The sequence below is a fragment of the Eupeodes corollae genome, chromosome 2 (genome assembly GCF_945859685.1).
Source record: "Eupeodes corollae chromosome 2, idEupCoro1.1, whole genome shotgun sequence".
NCBI classification, from domain to species: domain Eukaryota; kingdom Metazoa; phylum Arthropoda; class Insecta; order Diptera; family Syrphidae; genus Eupeodes; species Eupeodes corollae.
The window spans coordinates 31251150-31271639 of record NC_079148.1 but is presented as its reverse complement, the minus strand read 5'-3'; the positions used below and the strand labels follow the sequence as shown (position 1 = coordinate 31271639).

General features: G+C 31.9%; 1 protein-coding gene across 1 annotated transcript in view; it reads left to right on the top strand.

The window, feature by feature from the left end:
* The window catches only part of LOC129944321 (zwei Ig domain protein zig-8), a 422695-nt gene that overhangs the window by 371086 nt on the left and 31119 nt on the right, over nucleotides 1-20490 (top strand). Inside the window, 2 exon segments of the mRNA XM_056053671.1 lie at nucleotides 15238-15339; nucleotides 15341-15449. Coding sequence (XP_055909646.1) covers nucleotides 15238-15339; nucleotides 15341-15449 — 211 coding nt within the window.

Here is a 20490-nt window from a genome sequence, read left to right as displayed (position 1 = left end):
AAAGTGTACAATTTATGAGTTGATTTTCTGGGTCTTTTCAATTTTTGCATATGTTGTGTTTGGAGCTCAAGGTTAAGAAATCGGATTGCTATCAGTTTAATATTAAAGCAATTTAAATTGAGACAAAAGTTTAATCAACTATGAAATGACAATGCTGTTGCTTAAATTAACATTAATTTCATCATACAATTCTCAATACACGACCAACCACTGGGATAAGGCCAGATTGATGTTTTGTAACCCCCAGAAACGTTAACTATTCGTGAATAGGTACGCTATTTTTTAATAAATTTATAAGATTAGAGGGAAGTTGCAAACTAGCATTGAAATTTCCCAAGATCAAGAAGACGTAACTATTTAAAAGAAGAATAAAAAAGTGTGGATGAGGCCTCATATTAAATTTTAGAAAAAAATTGAAAAATGTTTTATGGTTAATGGTTTTACAACATTTACAACATTCTATTTTTTTTACTTTAATAATGAGATTTTCCATCATTTTTGAATATAACCTTAACAGTTTGGAGTAGAATCATAGTTTTTCTTTCAACAATCATAAGACAGGTAGTCCAGATATCACGAATAGTTTTGATTAAGGCGTCCTTGGCTTCATATTTTCTGTCACCTTCATAAACTTTACGAGAAAGCCATAACCAAACGTTGTTCATTATTTTAAAGTATAGTGCATATTATGATGGCCACGGCAAAAGATCCTAGTCTTCTGATTGATTATAACTTCTAACAACCTTGAAAGTCTAGATGGGAGTATTGCTTTATTAGAAAATCCAAGGCAGAGATTCAAAAATGTTTAAAATTTTTGGAAATGACTGCTCCAGCAAACATTTAAAGTTGTCCGGTTCATTGTTGCGGATAAATTCTCGAAGTCGATTGTGCCATAGCTCCCCAAAATATGACACCTGGTGTACAGCTATGATGCCATGTCAAAGTAAGCACATCTTTTTTCAGATCGTGGAAAGAAAGGTTGTAGCCATTGGAACTGTCGAGGTTAAACTATTTTTCATCCGAAAAGACAATGAATTTACTAAGACCTTGCCTATAGACAGGTTTCTGTTTTTTCCTCTAGATGGTATATTTGTTTGTAGAATCCTTCGAGCCGTTTCCTGATTTAGTAGAATTTGCAACGATTTTTAGTATTTACAACTTTTCTACTAGTTATAGTTTACACGCTGGGGTGGAGTACACCCCAAACGACTTTTAAATGCTTGTAACTTTTTTAAAATCAGTTTTTCGACTTGTGAACATAAATATTTTTTTTGAAAATTTGTCTGCGATTGTCTTCCCAAAGTGTGGAGACCATCAAGACTAACTTTGTATAACCTTTTTTTCCATAGAAGGATGCAAACGATAATCCAACTACATTATTTACAATTAGATAAGATTGCTGTTTCTAAATAACTGTACATATCTTGAAGGAGGGTTAAAATGATGAAAAAACTGTGTCTTAAGCTGAAACATCCAACAAATTGTAAATACAACAATGGTCCACCAATTGGTTTGATGAGAATATGAATATAAAAACACCATTTAAACACACCCGTCGACTTCTTCTATTGTCCTGTTATAGTCCAATATCATGAGAGGTTTTTAACAATTCGCTGTGTTGAAAGCATCACAACTTGTTTTTTGGATTTTGAAACATATGATACCAATGCCATGTTCTACGAAAATTCGAAAAGTGAAGAATAAAAATGAAAAGTTTTCTGTTGTTTATTAACTTCCCATAGGAAGTTATTGTAATGGGTCCGATTTGTCAAATTGAAAATTTTGACATTTCTCGACGTTTCAAGGTCCCTAGAGTCGAAATAAAAGGTTTTTAGAAAGATGTCTGTACGTGCGTGTGTACGTACGTTTGTACGTCCGTTCGACGTTTTTCTCGTCGTCTATAGCTCAAGAACCAGCAGAGATATCGACTTCAAATAAATTTTGTTATACAGATAATAAGGCAAAAAGATGCAGAAAGGGCTGTCAAGAAAATTGCGTGGGTGGTTTTTTTACCACAGCAGTTTGAAAAAAAGGTGACAATTTTTGCTTAACCCTAAATATCTTACGAACCAAAAACGCTAGAGACTTGAATAAAATTTTATATAATATATCGTAACGTGATACGAAACAGGTATATTTTTTGAAAAAAATCAATACAACGGTTTTTTCAAAAATCAATATAACTGAAAAAAAAAAATTTGTCACCTCCAAAATTTTACGACTGAAATATGATTTCATCTCTAAAACAATTTTGTGCAACGAAGAATAATGTTTTTGACTTCTGATAAAATTTTGAGAAAAATCGAATTGACTGTTTTTTTACAAAAAATAAAAACCTAAAAAAAAATTTATAAAAGTTGGTAAAAATTGATTTTCGACTCAAATATCTTTTCAAAACTTTGAGATATTGGCTTTAATTTACTTTTATCTTTCAAAAAATCTTGTTCTCAACATTCAGTTAAAGTTTGAAAAAGATCGAATTGACAGTTTTTTTACAAAAAATAAAAACCTACAAAAAAATGTATAAAAGATGGTAAAAATTGATTTTCGACTCAAATATCTTTTCAAAAATTTTAAATATTGGCTTCAAGGTAATTTTATCTCATAAGAAATATTGTTTTCAACATTTGGTAAAATTTTTAAAAAATCGAATTGACAATTTACAAAAAATAAAACTTAAAAAAAAAAACAATACTAAAACTTCGTAAAAATTTACTTTCGACTCAAATAGCTTTTGAAAACTTAAAAATATTGCCTTCAAACTTATTTTATTTTACAGAAAATATTGTTTTCGATATTCAGTAATTTTTATATAAAAATCCAACAGTCCGTTTTTTCATAAAAAATTAAATCTACAAAAAATAGTACGCAAATTTGGTAAAAATTGATACGAGTACATATAGACAAACTTTTAAGCAAGACAAATCGACAGACGGGATGGGAAGTTATCAGTGTGGGTCGCATCCCAGCCTTTTTTTGATAAGTATGTCACACCAATTTAGAAGTTCCCCGACAACAAATGGTTTGAGAATGTCGTGTTTATTTTTTCGAATAATCAAAAAAAGAGTAATTTTTGTTGTGTAATAACTTAAGTGCCAAATTTACAAACATAAAATGGTTATCAACTGTAAGATTCTTTCCGGTGTAAGAATATCTTGGTATCAATCACATCACAACATCGTATTCATAGCCAAGGCTTACACTTTGATCACTATTGCCAATATGTATTGAAAGTTGCAATGGATATTAAGCCACCAAAATTTGGATAGATAGATTTTCGGATGGAATATAATTTGATGTCAAGGTTTGATTCATTTAAATCAAAAGGAAAGCAACGGGCTGCATTTTTTTTTTGCGGCTGACTGTCCTCGACGGTCTGAATCTTAAAGTTTACGTAGAAGGCAATTACCACTTTTTATTGCTAAAATGTCAAGCAAAGCCTCAAAGTATGCCTGTAGATCATTCATGTTTAAAGGTTTTCAAAAACGTTGCTTTGTTCGCTTTGCATTTAATTTTTTGTAGACATCATTGAACTTTTCGTTTGTTCGTTCCATGATTTCGTTTATGATGTTATAAATTTAGCTAAACATATTAGACTAGAGAAGAGGGTGTTAAATTGATTAATTTTCGAAATCATTAAAACAAACAATGGAAGTCATATTTTTGTTTTCTAAAACTCACAAAATTTATATGTAAAATAAAGTTAATTTTGTTTAACCTTATCAAATTGTTAGTGTCAAAAGTCTATGTTGTAAACAATTTTTGGGGAGATTCTTTTAATCTTTGATTAACTTAAAGAAGGCTAAATATGTACTAACATACATAATACATATATATTCGAAACTACTTAAATTTACGTACCAAAATCAATTTTTGCTTTTAAAACTCATTTTTAAAAAATTGTTATTTGCCTGGAAAAATAGGTTCGTCCATTCTTAGCTCAGTCTTATTGAAGAGTCCTTTGCCACAATAATTATCTTCATTTTTTGTTAAAAAACAAAATAATTTAAAACACAATATTAAATGCCCAAAAATGATGTTGCAAATCTAGTTTTGAAAATCATCAAATAACGACTTCGAACGAAAATTCAAGTCAACAGTCGTAAGAATTGAGAATTTAAAATGAGTGTTATACCTGCCAATTAATTTTACTTCTGATTGAAATTTCTTGCACAAGTATCACCCTATCTTTCTTCCATGGAATCGTCCTTATTTGTACATCAGGAGACCAAATTAAGGCAGGTATAAATGTTACTAATTAAGATGCATGACTTAAGGGAGAAAATGGAACGCACAGCGACCATTGCCTGTTAATTAATTTGCATTGAATTTGCATTTCAACAAGTTAAGGTAAGGAAAGGTGGTTGTGTGTATGTATTTCGTATACCTATTTATAGGTACCATTGAATGATACTGTTATGCTTTAAGCTAATTAAATTATAAATGACAATAATGATGAAATCAATTTCGTCCATGTCATATTGATTGACAGTATAAATTATAATTAAACTTGGATTTTCATTGGAAAGAATAAATTTAAAATACCGAGAAATTCAAACAAAAAGAATCTAAGACTTTTATTTTCAAAAAAATAAATTATTATCGTTCACTTGCTTATAAATATCTAAAACATCGAATAATAAATAAAATACAATACTCTTTCGTTTGTTGTAAAATGTACAATGGGTGATTGTCAACAAACTTGTAAATGGCTACCAGATTTTTAAAACAAATAGCTAGCACTTTGTCTAGGCAACACAAAGGCAAACTAATGCCCCCATGATGTGCACTTTCACTTTATTTCTATAGCCCATCAAAGTTTGTTGTGTGTGAAACAACCTTAAGCAATCACACAGAAATTCGTAAATCTAAAACCTGACGAAGACATACGAGAGTTCATATGTCCTTTCTTCTTTATAGGTTATAAGGTACAGGTATAGATATGGTAGAACACTGTAGTTGATACCTATGGCACTTTGTATTTCCTCCTCTAGATATTATACCAAAACTGTTACAACCTCTCTATAGGTGTATGGACCTATTTCCAACACCCACTGCAATTGTGAGGCATACCTTTTTCAGAAAAGCAGGAAACTCAAACAAAAATAAAAAAAAAAAGGATAACAAGCCTCAGGGGAGTAACAAACAAAGTGTTTGTTATTTTTTTGTTCGGCCCTGAGAATAAAAATAAAAAACCTATTTTTACTTTCTTTTTATTTTCTGATTTTTGTTGAGGTGGGCTGGATGAAGTTCGAAACGAACATTCTACAATGCCACATCACACAGCAGCACAGCGGTGAGTGACGCAAAAAAGGAGTATTTGATTAATGTGAATTCTGATACGTGATGGGCCAGTCGCACATATGGGGTATCGCAGTCGCAGTCGAGGCTTTCGAATTGTATATATTCACTATGTGTACATAGGTAGAAGACTAAAGCAATAATCAATCAAAGATTTACAATTACCTCCAGGATGAATAATGAAAATAGGAACTTTTTTTGTGTTTGCTTTTTTGCTGTTGTTGTGTTGAAAACAGGGCGCTGTTTGTTCTCTTTATTTTTTGGTAACATGAGATGAAGGAAGGATCACGCTCATTGTTTGTGCAATCCTTCAGAAAGTGAATCGTCCTGTACCGTCCCATAGCAGGGATACAAACAAATCGTCTTAAGATTTTTTGAAACAATGACATGAGTTTTGCTCGAAACGGTGGAATCTTGTTGTGTTTATTTATTATTCGATAGATTGACTTCTTATTTCGACACTTTGATTTAATGGACCAATATGATTGCTTCCCCTTGTTTTTTTGATTGATTGAATGTTCTTTTTGTGACGTATACAAAAATTAAGTTCAACCTTCTTGTATGTTATTTCGTCAGATATTTATTTTTATAATTAAATTCTTTTAAAAAAGAACTAACTGGCGGTCTAGCTAAATATGGAAAAAATAAAAGTCAATCTAAAACATGAATTTTTTAAAAACTATACTTGTTAGTAGAAGTAAAAACTTATTTTCAAAGTTAGTACTCCCTTATAGAAAAACTAATTTTCGAATTCATAGAATTTCTGTAGTTAATTGTTAATACATATTTCCAAAAATCAATTATGGTTAAAACCAATATTTCGATAAGATGAAACAAAAAATATGCACTTTAAAAATAAAATTATCATCAACCTACTTTAATAACTTTCGTTATTATTTTTATCGTGGCAATTTGTGTATCTCGTTCAAGGAATATGAGTCGTCAGAAGCTGTCTCTTATAAATAAGTTGTTCTCAGATATATCTTTAAACAAAAGCAATTTGGATATATGTAAATAAATTGATAAGAACTTGTTTAAAAATAAATTCTATTATAAAATAACTTATACGCCACAGTGTACTCCTTTTAAATATTTGCTGTTAAACATAAGAGAAAATAAAAAAAGAGAAAATACTAGGCCTTAAATCGATATTGTTAGAGCTGGTTTTTAAAACAGCTTATCTACTCAATAATTTAAATTTAAATCTGGAGCACGTAGTACCCGTAGCATGGTAAGTGCGTTGGACTCCCCACCAAAGAACAGAAACCTCACATACATAAAAAAATGTTAACCAACATTAACAACATATGGACGGAACAATAAAACGAACTATGGAACGGACAGTACCATAGCAAAAAGAACATGAAGAAATTGACGCCTAAAGAAACGCGACTATTGACGCACTACGACGTAAGCATACTGACAAGATTCAAAATCTTTAACAGACGAGTTGTCAATAAAAAATATCAATCTATTGATTTAGGAAAACTACAGGTTATTATCAATTAACAATTACTGGGACCGCAAGGTTAAGTCAGTCGATTTCAGTCACCTGAGTATGTTTCGTAAAATCAACAAGATATTCCGGAAAAAGAACGATAGTGACCTTCAGTGTCTAAAACTCAACAGAACTGAAGAGAACAGAGACGTACTTAGGACACAAATAGACCCAAAAGAAGCCATATTTGACGATGACTTGAGGCAGTGGGAGAGGCTTTCCAGAAAGAGTACATGGTGAATGTTAGCATTCGCACCAACCACGACCTGGAAAACAGAGCCCTACTTAATCCCTTTTAACTTCGAAATAATATGACACAATGGTGATCTGTGAACCGCGTTTTCATGCGGTTTAATGACGATTACTTGACAAATGCCATAATCGCCAAGCATACGGGACCAAGTGCCTTGTTAGTGACGAATATTGAGCTTGAACGGTAGAAAGTTTGTCGTCAAAAGTGACAATGTAACATCTACACAACACTCCAAATTAAAAATGACCTTCAATAGGGAGCTATGAATTCGCCGATTGTCTTCAGCATTTAAACCATCAATTTGGTAGGTAGTCTAACTAAGGCAATTGCATACGCCGACGATCTAATTGCGTATAGAAGGGCCCGATAGGTTAAGGTTACTAGAATTATCATGCAGCATGATTTCGACAAGATTCACGATATTGTGACGAATGGAATTTGAAAATAAATGTGCAGAAGTCAGAGATAATTCTGTTCTGGACCCCGGGCCACGATGGATACGTGCAAGAATTTGCTCAAGATGGTCATCGTTGATTACCGGGCAGCGATTAACGAGCAAAAGTGTAGTGAAGTAACTCGGTATCTAGTTAGATCAATATTTATATTTCAACATTTTATGTAAATGCTGCTCTGACTAGGGCCAGAGGAGCCTTTGCTCTGACTAAACGGCTGTTTTACAGCAGTCGGCTACATGGCTCTCATACGTCCGATGATCGTTTAAGGTTGTCCTGTATGGTTCAACGTGGTCACTTTCCAGATCAAGAAGTTTCGGGTGTTCAAGTAGCAGTGTTTACGAACAGCCGAATCTTCTAACGAGCATTACTATTTCAACAAGGTCCTATATATTGGGGCTCTAATCAACAGAATTGACAATTTCGTGATTAAAACTCGTTCGAGGTCACATTGCAAGAGCTGTGTCTTCGACCAACAATTTAATTTTCAGGGAGTTCTATACGAATGACGAGTATTTTGAGAGTGCACGCTGAAGCATCTTCATTCCACCAGAGGCATTCCTCGATTTAGGTAAATGCGGTCCGATAAGTGATACAGAATAGATTGTCAGTTCCTCTAATATACCACGTCAGACGACGAACCGTGGACTATACAATCGGGACGTAACGGAACAAGGCGGAGCAGAGCCCCTTCGGTTCAGTATTGATGTGTCCGAACGGGACTAAATTGATAAAGTAAAGCAGGAGAACCAGTTTTGGTGGCTTCAATCGGTACTTTATAGTGGCAAGTCGGGATGGGTTTTTAAGCCTTGGCTGGCTTACATACTTGTTTTATAGTTTAAGCGCTTAGTTTTAAGTAGAATAGACATGATGGCACAAAAAAAAGTTACAAAAATAAAAGAATATAAAAGTATACGGCATACAGCTAAGAAATGGAACACGTCCTCCCGAGCTTTAATATTGAATAAAGTTCAAAATAAAAAATGTCACCCTTATGTGGTTTAAACTTCAAATTCAGCAAATCTACTCCAGTTTTAAATGTTTTCGATGTGTCAAAGATAAAGTTTTCATCCCGAAAATAGTTGAGTTCATTTAAATCAAAGTAAAGTTTACATTGTCTGTAAAGTGATGATTGCGCTTTGTCTTTAAAATCCTTACAGTTTTTTTAAAAATTATATTTGCAATATTCCATATGATTGATCGAAACATTAAGTTATAGATTGTATCTCCGTGCTTTAAGGTCACAGTTTTATAGAACAAAGATTTTTAAAAGATTTCATGTTACAATAAGTTTTGTTAAACGGTTTTCAGGATGAGATGCAGCCCTAATAACATAATCGAATTGTAGCTTCAGAGTTGAAATAAATAGTAGAGGAATTTCCGTCTCCAATAAAAGCATATAACTTGGGGAACTAAATGGAAGTTTAAACCCTAGTTTGAGAAAAAATGTAAGTAGTTTTTCATCTTCTTTTTTTTTTGCTGATATCCCCAAACTTGAGCGTCATTACACAAAACTGATTAAGAAGTTGCCTCGAACAGTTTATACTATGCACTTTGAGCTTTTAGCCGCTGTTTTTACTAATTAAAGCTTGTTGGAAAGATGGTTTTTCGTATAACGATTTCGATATCTTTTCGAGCAAATTTCACACTTTTTGTTTCTGTCATAACTTCTACCAGCCTTCCGACATGTCATAAGAATATACGTAATAATACCAAATTTAAGAGCAGATATCTTGCAGAAACTGAGCCAATTTCCTAACCATTAAAAATCAACCTCTTATTTTATATGGCATTACTGAATTTTCCTTCCAACTTTATATGACAATGTTTGAAATTTTTTTAATTTTTTTAAAATAATTGCTTCACAATAAATTTAAAACGTAAATAAATTTAGCTAAAAAAAATATACGTTTTCCGAGGCATTCTCTAAAGTCTTGATTTTGGATTCATTTTGCATATTGAAAATTGTACTTAAACATTGTGTATTTCTATCATACCAAAATAAAAATATGTCAATTTGATCAATTTGCACCTGCCACTTGTTGACCTCTTTAAAAGAGTCTAGACCGAGAACCAATAAGGACAATTTGGGGAAGTTTTGACACACCATAGAGATTAAACTTTAAAAATTATTTATTTTCAGTTTAGAGCCTATCTTTTATATCCAAATACTAATTTTTTTTTATCGGATCCTATTGAGCCCCCTGAAGCTTGGAAATCCATTTTTTTAAATAAAGAAGTCTCTTATGCACGCATCTTTATATTATTTTTAAATTGAAAAAAAAAAAAATGATTTTTACATTATGTATTTTTATTTTTCGCACATGTTACTGAACCTTTAACACTGAAAACTGAATTGTTATCAGCCCATTTTCGAGGACCTATGGTAAGAAAAAAACTAAAGGTTAAAAGTCTAGACCCACAACATTTTAAATCAGTGGAAAATCCTCTATTGTTTATTATACAGATTCAAAGTGTTCTTACCTTCGACACAGACAAATGGGAAAATAACCGTTTTCAAACGCCTACACCCGAATAAGCTAAAAAAAAACAGACAGTATAATTTGGTGAAATAAAACAAACATACGTTACGTAATACGAATATGTGAATCCTGTTAACACCTTCCCTCTTAAAATTTACTTTACGGGTTCTTAAGGCTTTAAGAAACACATTTCATTTTGAATAGAAACTGAAATCCATTTTCATAGTTGAGAGCTTGGTAACTATTGTGTATTGATGAAACCCAAAAGTTTGCCATTATCTACCTCATTTGTGTGGAAATGGAAATTGATGATTATACCGCTATAGTATATAAATCGAAGACTCACTATTTCTGTTACTTATACCACTGGATATTTTATTCCACAATCACTTCTAATTTGCAAGCTCATAGTTTTGAATTGAATTTATTTCAAATGAGATCCCAAATCCATCAACCGAAACATTGTTACCTAAAGGTTTTGGAAATCCTATTTTACCAATATACTTTTTTCCTGCATACAAATTCTTTAGTTCTTTAGATTTGAAAAGCACGAATTTGTTTCGATAAATGAGTGTATGTATATGTATGTATGATTCTATGTATATATAAATAGAAAACTAGAATCACGAAGGTAAATTGATGCAATATATATACGAATATATACAATCTAGCTATACCTTAATTTGAAATGCCTAACATAACACTTAGAGTGTAAATTTGCTGAGTAAATGGAGGTCAATAGCAATTTCAATTTGCAAAGTCATTTGCAAGAAAATGGAATCACAAACAAAAGTATTTTCTTTTTTTGTTATATGAATAAATTCAGAAGAAAAAAAGAATATAAATTATGTAAGATTGGGAAAGATTGCATCATTGGATTTGATTTGGACGGTATAATAATGCATAGTTGAAAATAAATGAGATTATTTTGATTAATTTGTTTGATATTATCTTGTGTTTAAATTTCATAAATTAGCTATGTGAGAAGCTCGGAAGCCATTCACCACTGATAACTTCCATTTTTCTACTTTTGAAAAAGTGCACATTTTCTCACTATAAGAACTGTGTGGAGTCAAGTAAAGAATAAACACATTCAAGAAGTTTAATCAATCGAGTAGTTATGCATTTTTTTTTATTTTTAACAATAATTGCACATTTTGACAGAAATATTACGTTTAACATTAAATTAGTTTTTAAGCTAACATCTCTAATTTTACTTAAGTTATTCGATTTAAATAAGAATTATTTTTCCCTAATGTCGATTCTTCGTCGTTCTCAGCGATTAGGACTCTCTTACGGCAGATTATGGCGTATTTTGCATTTCATATAAAGTCCACACGACATCTGAAGCCAGCTGACCATTCACAACTTCTTAAATACGCAAATGGGTGTTTGAACATAATGTGGTGGATGTCGCTTTTTGGAACAAAATTTTCTTCAGCGATGAAGCACATTTCGCACTCGGTGGGTATGTTAATAAACGAAATTTTGGGTATTTGGGGTTCACCGTTTGGTGCGCTCTTTGATCCGGAGGTGTGATTTGACCTTCTTTTTCCAAAACGACGATGGAACGACTGTCACCGTCAATTCATATAATAACCAACTTTTATTTGTCTGGTATTGAAGAAGCGACTTGGAGAATGTGTGGTTTCAACAAGACTTTGCTATATTCCACATAACTCGAGCGAATATAGCTTTATTGCAAGCGACATTTCCTTGGCGATATCAACTTGTAACCAAGGTCATTACGATTTCCATATACCTTAAAACCTCTTACTTATTTTTAATACTATTTTTCTTGCAATTTGGAAAAAAACAAAAATTCATCAAGGAACCGTAATGAGTACTGACCAAAAGCAATACTACCATTTTTATCGATAGTTCTTGAGAAAATCCTAAACACGCAGATAAGACAATACTTGGATCAAAATAAAATGTTATGCCCAAATCAATGCGGGTTTCGCCCGGTATATAAATGGACTTAATCGTATGGTCTCTGTTTAAACCTAACCAAAACAAAATGTCTTATTATTTCCAGAAACCCATTAGAAACTACGTATTTCCCCCAATAGTGCTTATCAATATTCCAGTTCAGTTTTTTGAATCTGCGAAAAACCTAGGAGTAGTATTTAACCGAAACCTTACCTGGACAAACCACATAAATATAACGATGTAAGAATGATACTAGCTAAATAACTTCTCTTTCCCCTATTACTAAAGGGTGATTTTTTTGAGGTTAGGATTTTCATGCATTAGTATTTGACAGATCACGCGGGATTTCAGACATGGTGTCAAAGAGAAAGATGCTCAGTATGCTTTGACATTTCATCATGAATAGACTTACTAACGAGCAACGCTTGCAAATCATTGAATTTTATTACCAAAATCAGTGTTCGGTTCGAAATGTGTTTCGCGCTTTACGTCCGATTTATGGTCTACATAATCGACCAAGTGAGCAAAACAATTAATGCGATTGTGACCAAGTTTCGCACTCAGTTTACTTTATTGGACATTAAAACCAACCACACGAATGCGTAAAGTGCGTACAGAAGAGAATATTGCGTCTGTTTCTGAGAGTGTTGCTGAAGACCGTGAAATGTCGATTCGGCGCCGTTCGCAGCAATTGGGTTTGTGTTATTCGAACCACATGGAAGATTTACGCAAAGATCTTGATGTAAAACCGTATAAAATACAGCTCGTGCAAGAACTGAAGCCGAACGATCTGCCATAACGTCGAATTTTCAGTGAATGGGCCCTAGAAAAGTTGACAGAAAATCCGCTTTCTTAGCGACAAATTTTGTTCAGCGATGAGGCTCATTTTTGGTTGAATGGCTACGTAAATAAGCAAAATTTCCGCATTTCAAGTGAAGAGCAACCAGAAGCCGTTCAAGAAACTGCCCATGCATCCCGAAAAATGCACTGTTTGGTGTGGTTTTTACGCTGGTGGAATCATTGGACCGTATTTTTTCAAAGATGCTGTTGGACGCAACGTTACGGTGAATGGCGATCGCTATCGTTCAATGCTAACAAACTTTTTGTTGCCAAAAATGGAAGAACTGAACTTGGTTGACATGTGGTTTCAACAAGATGGCGCTACATGCCACACAGCTCGCGATTCTATGGCTATTTTGAGGGAAAACTTCGGAGAACAATTCATCTCAAGGAATGGACCGGTAAGTTGGCCACCAAGATCATGCGATTTGACGCCTTTAGACTATTTTTGTGAGGCTACGTCAAGTCTAAATTCTACACAAATAAGCCAGCAACTATTCCAGCTTTGGAAGACAACATTTCCGAAGAAATTCGGACTATTCCGGCCGAAATGCTCGAAAAAGTTACCCAAAATTGGACTTTCCGAATGGACCACCTAAGACGCAGCCGCGGTCAATATTTAAATGAAATTATCTTCAAAAAGTAAATGTCATGGACCAAACTAACGTTTCAAATAAGGAATCGATGAGATTTTGCAAATTGTATGCGTTTTTTTTTAAAAAAGTTCTCAAGCTCTTAAAAAATCACCGTTTATAAGTTTGTGAAATTTTTGGTAATTGTGATTTTTGAGGACAAAAGGAAGCTTAATGTTGTTTATAACATTGGCAACGTGTGTCTTTGGTCTGCAGAGATATGAACAAATTTCTGCATACTCAAAAATAACACATGGCGCCTCTCTCGAAAATGCATTTGCTTTAAGAACTTTAATGTTTCATAGTATTCGACAAAGAAAAAAACACAATATCTTTAAAGCAAAATTCAATTTCCTCGTTCAACTGGAAGTTATGATCTGACTCTACTACGACTATTCTTACCCTTGTTTCTAGTCGTAATTTTTGTATACATGCGGTTAGATTGTGGAATTAACTCCCCTCTGCCTATAAAGATGATAACTTTTTCGATTTTTTTTTCCTTTGCATAGTTAAATGCAACAATTCTTTCTTTTTCAATTAATTTATCATAAAATAATTTTGTATTTTGTTTTTATAAGTTTTCTGAATCTTTTTTTGGTAAATTTAATCAGTTTTTTTTTACTTGACATCATAGACATTTTTCAATAGAATGTTAATACTGAAACTTGCGTTATCTTAAAAGATATTTGTATCTTATTGTATAAGCTAATTCCATCAAAAATAAATAAATAAGTAAAACAAAAAAAACTGATATTGTAATCAAACTCATTTTATGATATGAAATGAAATTTAGAAATTTTAACTTCACAGCAAGTATTGTGAGAACATAGTTAAAACATACTTAAAATATTTTATCGAATTAAATATTGTTATTTATATTTTGTTAAGGTTTTAGAAAAATTGACACAGCAACAACACCAAATGCATTTTTTGAAAGCATTACATTTAAAGTCGATATTTTAGCTCTATTTGAGATATGGCCAACAAAAGTAAAGAAATTTTCCCGAACGTTAGTCGTTCAGGCATACACATGTTCGTAAAACCATGGATTAAAAATCCAATGACCTTGGAACGTTGAAAAATTTAAAATTTTCGTTTCTATAAACCTTAGTGGATTGCAAGCTTTAATGTGAATTTTTCACAATATATAAAATTTTTTTTTAAATAAATTAAAAAACACATTTAAGATATAATTTTAAAAAGAATAACAAGTTAAGAAAACAAATTGAATTTGTTCTTTATTATTTCAAGTTAGTATTTTTTTTAATGGATCAAAATTTGTAGTTGACATTTTTCTAAAATTATTAAAATTAAATAACTATGTTCTGAATAATTCTCTACAAAAAAATTAATTAAATGGTTTTTTGCTCAAAATTATAAATATAGATCTAAATTAATACACTGGTTTCTCAGAGAAGTTGTTTTTGAGTGAAAGCCATAACAAAAGCTGAATTTTCGGACCCACGTTTTTGATTCAGACAAAACTTATTATGTCACGAGTAAGAATTAAAAAAATCAGTCCTGTTGATCACACTGTTTTTGACGTTCTCAATCTTTAATTTTGTTTACCTTCATTTCTATCTCCTATATTCCAAGACTTTTAAGCAACCTCTCTTATACTAATGATCAGCAATAATATCTGTGTAAAATACAAATATCCTTAAATCCTATTGTTAAAATCCTGCCTCTAACTGTACTGCCAACTTTTTTTGCCCATAAACATAAATAACAAAAACCATTTTTATTCCTGCTCCTATATACATATAAGCATATACATACTCGTATGTAGTTTTTTACACATGAAAACTAAATTGCCTTTAACCTATTTGGTTTTTATTCGTTTCAGGTCTCTTGGGTACGACATCGTGATATTCACCTGCTCACAGTTGGCCGTTACACATATACTTCAGACCAACGATTTGAAGCCATGCACTCGCCGCACGCAGAAGGACTGGACACTTCGAATACGTTATGCACAGAGAAAGGACTCAGGCATCTACGAATGTCAAATATCGACGACTCCTCCAATAGGACACTCGGTCTATCTAAATATTGTTGGTGAGTTTTTCTTTTTCCTTCCTATTTCATCCCCATAAATAAAGAGAGTTTCTTATTGTTGTTGTTGGCAAAAACCTTTTCAATTGAATAAATTCAATTTTTATGTTTGTATTTTAATACCAATGTGCGATGAAAAGAGTTGGTTATTAGATTTACTTGAATCCACTTTACTTACTCTTGACTGATTTGTATATTGGATTGTGAATTTGAAAACCTATACCTAAGTATGTGACTGTTGATCAGGATTAGGAGAATGTCTAGTGTCTGGGAAAAGATACAAATTACCTCTTTCGAGATGAAAGCTCTTCAGCAGACTATGGGTAAATTTGCCATTAAAATAACAGCTCCTTAGGGCCACAAAAGAGTTAGAATGATTTCGAAGAAATATAACTATACTTTGAAAATAAGGCCATTCATGTTCATGGAAAAGATAATAAGGCTTTAGGTCTTCCAAAGGATTTATATTTATGTAGTTATGCTATAAAAAGAAAAATAGTTCAAATTTGTTATTGGATACTTAGTAGTATACCTTAAGATTGATGTAGAGAAAATAATTGAATAAAGCTATAATGATTTAAATAGAAAATGTTGGGTATGAAAAATTTGATACAGAAAATTCCCTTTATAGGAATCTAAATAAATAAGCAGGCGCAACAGTTCGCAGAGAACCGGGGTCTAGTGACTTACAATTCTCAATCATTGAACCCAAGACCTCTTGCATGACAGTCCTACGTACTTATTGGCATCTATATTTCACGAAATATCACGCCAAATAAAAGAGCAATCAGGGGTTCTTCTAAATTTTTTTTTTTCAGAAATTTCATAAAATTTCGTAGTTCATACGAAGCTTTTATTTGAAAAATTTAGCTTGTCATTTGAATTCTTAAAGTTATAGCTAAAGTCTTTGTCAAAAAATGCTCACACTGACTCGTAAAAAAGTTTCACTTGGAATTCTGCAATACCTTATAGACCAAAATAATTGCAACCAAAATTCCTAAAACTTTTATATATTCGGAATTAAAGAGAATTATAAACAATTAGAATCTACAAAATTTTTCCGAAATCCAAAAATATAATATTAATATTGTTTTGCATTCAACAACATCGACAAATTCTCAGGAATCCAAAGTTTCTATCGAATCGGTGGTGGGTTGAATACAGGACTAATAATAGCATGTCTGTATAGTTATAATGAAAAGCTTCTTAGAATCACTTGAATTCAATTTAAAAAAAAACTATTAACTAACGTAATAAATGTAACGTATATATTCAGAACAGTAGTTTGTTAGGACATTTTTGAGCAGAGTTTAAAGTTTAATATTTCTTGAAAAATTGTATTTCTGGAATATGAAATATCGTCTGTGTGAAAAAATATTAATATATAAATACAAGTTAGGGTCTCAGTCACGGATACGAGCACGGGCACGACCTCAGGCACATACAATCATATTTTGAAGTATTCCTGAAATGCCATATATAACCTTATTTTCCTACCACCACTTGACATAAATTCAAATTGAAGAAAGAAAACAATGCAACAAATCCGCTGCAAATCACATATAACATTTTTGCCATACGAAAAACTGAAAACCAAAAAAATATATCACCGTCGTTTTTTGGCATATCCTTTGGGGAGATACTCGTATATCCTGTCTCATGAAACGAACTAAAAATAAAAAAAAGGAATCAAATTTATTCGTGATGCATTTCTACATTGTCCTTGTAGGTAGAAGTATGTGCGTGTGACTATGAGAATTGTATGGCATAGAGCTTACCTCCTCGAATCATCTGAAACAAAATTTTGAATGCAATTCTCGCAATATCCCGCAATTTGAAAGAAGATTCCGTGCTTCTGTTGGCTATGGGGTTTATGAATTTGATATCCAGCATGGAATTCCCGATTTCTCTTCATACATATAACTTTTTTCTTTTTTTTCAAAATCATCATCATCACGTTCCGAGTACGGAACAAAGCAATTATTAGGTGAATTGTCATCAAGCTGAAGTTTCTCTAAAAACCGTTGTCATCTGTAGACTTGAACTTTTTTATACAACGTACATTAGAACCATAAAATTAAATTTCCCGTTCAATTTTTCACTTGTCAAAAAAAAATTTGCTTTCTTTTAGGTAGATTTTTGAACTTATATTTCGCGTTAATCAAATTTTAAGCAGGCTGAATGAAAATTTGCGGAAAAGAATAAGCCTATTAGGATTATCAAAACAGTTCGCTATCGGCTTTAAGTAATATTGCTATAAGTGCCCAAAACTTCTCTGGGGTTTTGGATTTGTTGAAAAAATGGTTTTTCATATTAACGGCTTGCATGTAGCTTAGATTTTAATAATATCGATAAGTTACTATAAAATGTCGAAAAATTTGCATTTTAAACTTATAAATTTTAGTTAAATTCAGGACAAAATTGCTTTTCAAAAAATTGGTATTTTATTACCAATATCAAAATAGAAATCGATTGGAAAAAATATGCCAAAATAATTTATTTTTTAGAGAATCATTTGCTTTGTCAGAAAAGGTAAAAAGTGGGGCCTTCAATTGAAAATGATTTTGCGTCCTGTTTTCTCTTATGGATCGATATTGTCATAGGCTTAGCAAAAAATATCGAGAAAATTTCATAATTGTTGGCTCTTTAGATGGGGATATTACCTTAGAAGAAATTCACAGTGTTTTTACATAAAGCTAAGAATAAAAAAGCCAAAGGGTATGATAGAGTTCCTTAGTAAAATTTAGCAAGGACCTATTCAAATATATTGCACACAGCTGAACTCTTTAGAAAGTCAATTGAATTTTCCAATACACAAAAAAGGGGACATAAATAATGTGGAAAATTATAGGGGCATATCTTTCCTAAATGTGATGTCGAAGATATTTACAGGATTTACTGAAAAGGCTTGAGTTTTGGATTAATGAAACAAATTGTTGAACGTTTCAGCAGGTTTTCAGACCAGGTTATATCACATTTTCTTCATCCAAAATATCGTAGATTATTAAGCAGAAATTGGGAAAAATCTGTAAGTGTTCAATATTTACTGATTTCAAAGCTGCTTTCGATATCATTGTTTTATAAATTAAATCTACTGGGGTTATCCTCTTAGATCTCTAAAGTACTGAGAAAACTTTACGGGAACACAACATCAGCTGTAATGGGACGGTAAACAAATATCAGAATGGTTTGAAAACAAAAGTGGAGTACGTCAAGGTTGTCTTTTATCCCCCCTGTTGTTTGCTCTTTTTATCAACGACATAGTTGACTCTTTGCCAAACGGTATTAAAATTGCAGGACTTGTTATAAAATGCTTCCTTTATGCTGATGATGTGGTTTTGTTTGCAGACTCCCCAGAAAGTCTTCAGCTCATGATAAATAAGCTAGATAAGTCCTGTACAATGTGAAAGCTGGTAATAAATAATTATAATGTTTAGAACAGTGAAAATATTGAAGTTGTGAATGAATTTACTTAATTGGAAATGATTCTCACACCCAAACTCAACCTTAAAAAACATTTTTAAAGTAAACTGAAGAAATCGTTATCTGGTTTAAACTCAACCTGGAAAAACTTGTTTGGAAAACAAATGTTGCACATGATGTCAAATTAAGAGTGTTTGATGCGGCTCTGAGAACTAAAATGACATATGGATGTCAGGTATGGGGATATCAGCAGTATGATTAGGTTGAAAAACTGCGACGGCTCTTCTTAAAAAAAACCATTTAAATTACCAAAATCAACACCTAATAACATGCTGCTGCTTGAAACAGGTCTTCCTCCTATTTTTATTTTCACCTTGAAAATGCACTTTGATTATGTAGCCAAAATGCTTTCTTATGATAATAATCGATTACTAAAATTATTAGCAAAACACAGTATACAAAAAAATATAAGTTGGTGCAGGAAATGGAAGGATATAACCATATTGTGCGGTATTTCGGTGCATCCTTGGGAGATGGAAGATTGGAGTATGAGAGAAAAAATCAATTGTATTCTCGAAAAACTAGATGACAAAATAAGACTACGAGTAGATCTAATTGAGGATGCAAAGAATCCTCTCGTAGATCTTTATATCCAAAGCTCAATTATAATCTGAATGAGCTCAATTATTTTACAGACAAAATGAGCTTATTTGAAATTTCTATCATTTGTCAGAGTAGGGGAAAGCTTCTTGACTTAAATTACAAACCTTATATTAATGACCTATCAACTTTTTGCTCCCTCTGAATTTTGCAATAACAAGAAAACTCTTATAACTTTTTATCAGTAAAAGAAATAAGATTTGTATACTTTAAAAAGTAAATATTAAGCCAATCAGACTGTATAAGTATCTTAAATGGAAGCAACTGGAAACTTCTTGCCCAATATTGCATTGAAGCCCTAAATTACAGAAAAGATTTTTTAAATTACTAAAAGATTTGAACCCAAAAATGTATCTTTTAAGTATTTTGGCGTACATATTGTACAAAATAAAACCCATTTTTGTATAGCAATTTACTTAATTTTATGTTTATATCTTTTTTCTTTTATTAATAAAAAAATTACTAATTGTTTAATGAACAATGTAAAAATAATAGCAAAACACACCAAAAAGCTTACTTGAATTATTAATATTAAAAAAACAAACTTTTGTAATTTTTAACAGTAAAAATAAAGATGGCATCTGGCAGACGGTTTCAAAACAAAGGCCATAATTTTATTTATCATTATATTGAATTGTAAAAATTTGTTTAAGGTTCAATTAATAAAGCTATTATTATTATTATTATTAATATCGAGAAACTAACGAAGGTTCGAAGTATAGCTTCGATTCTGCCCAATAAATGTTTTGAGTGTTATTCTGCACCTTTTACCAGTAGACCTGTACATTAAATATTATGTATCGTTGAGAGCGCTAAGGCTTAAAGAATCAAACAGTTAGTTTTCAAGACTTCATGGACATGGCAACATTAGCGAACTGATTACAGCGGGTATTTTGCGACAAACACTGACTTCTGATACCTTGCCTTGAACCTCAAAAAAGATTTTAAAGTTATCTTTTCT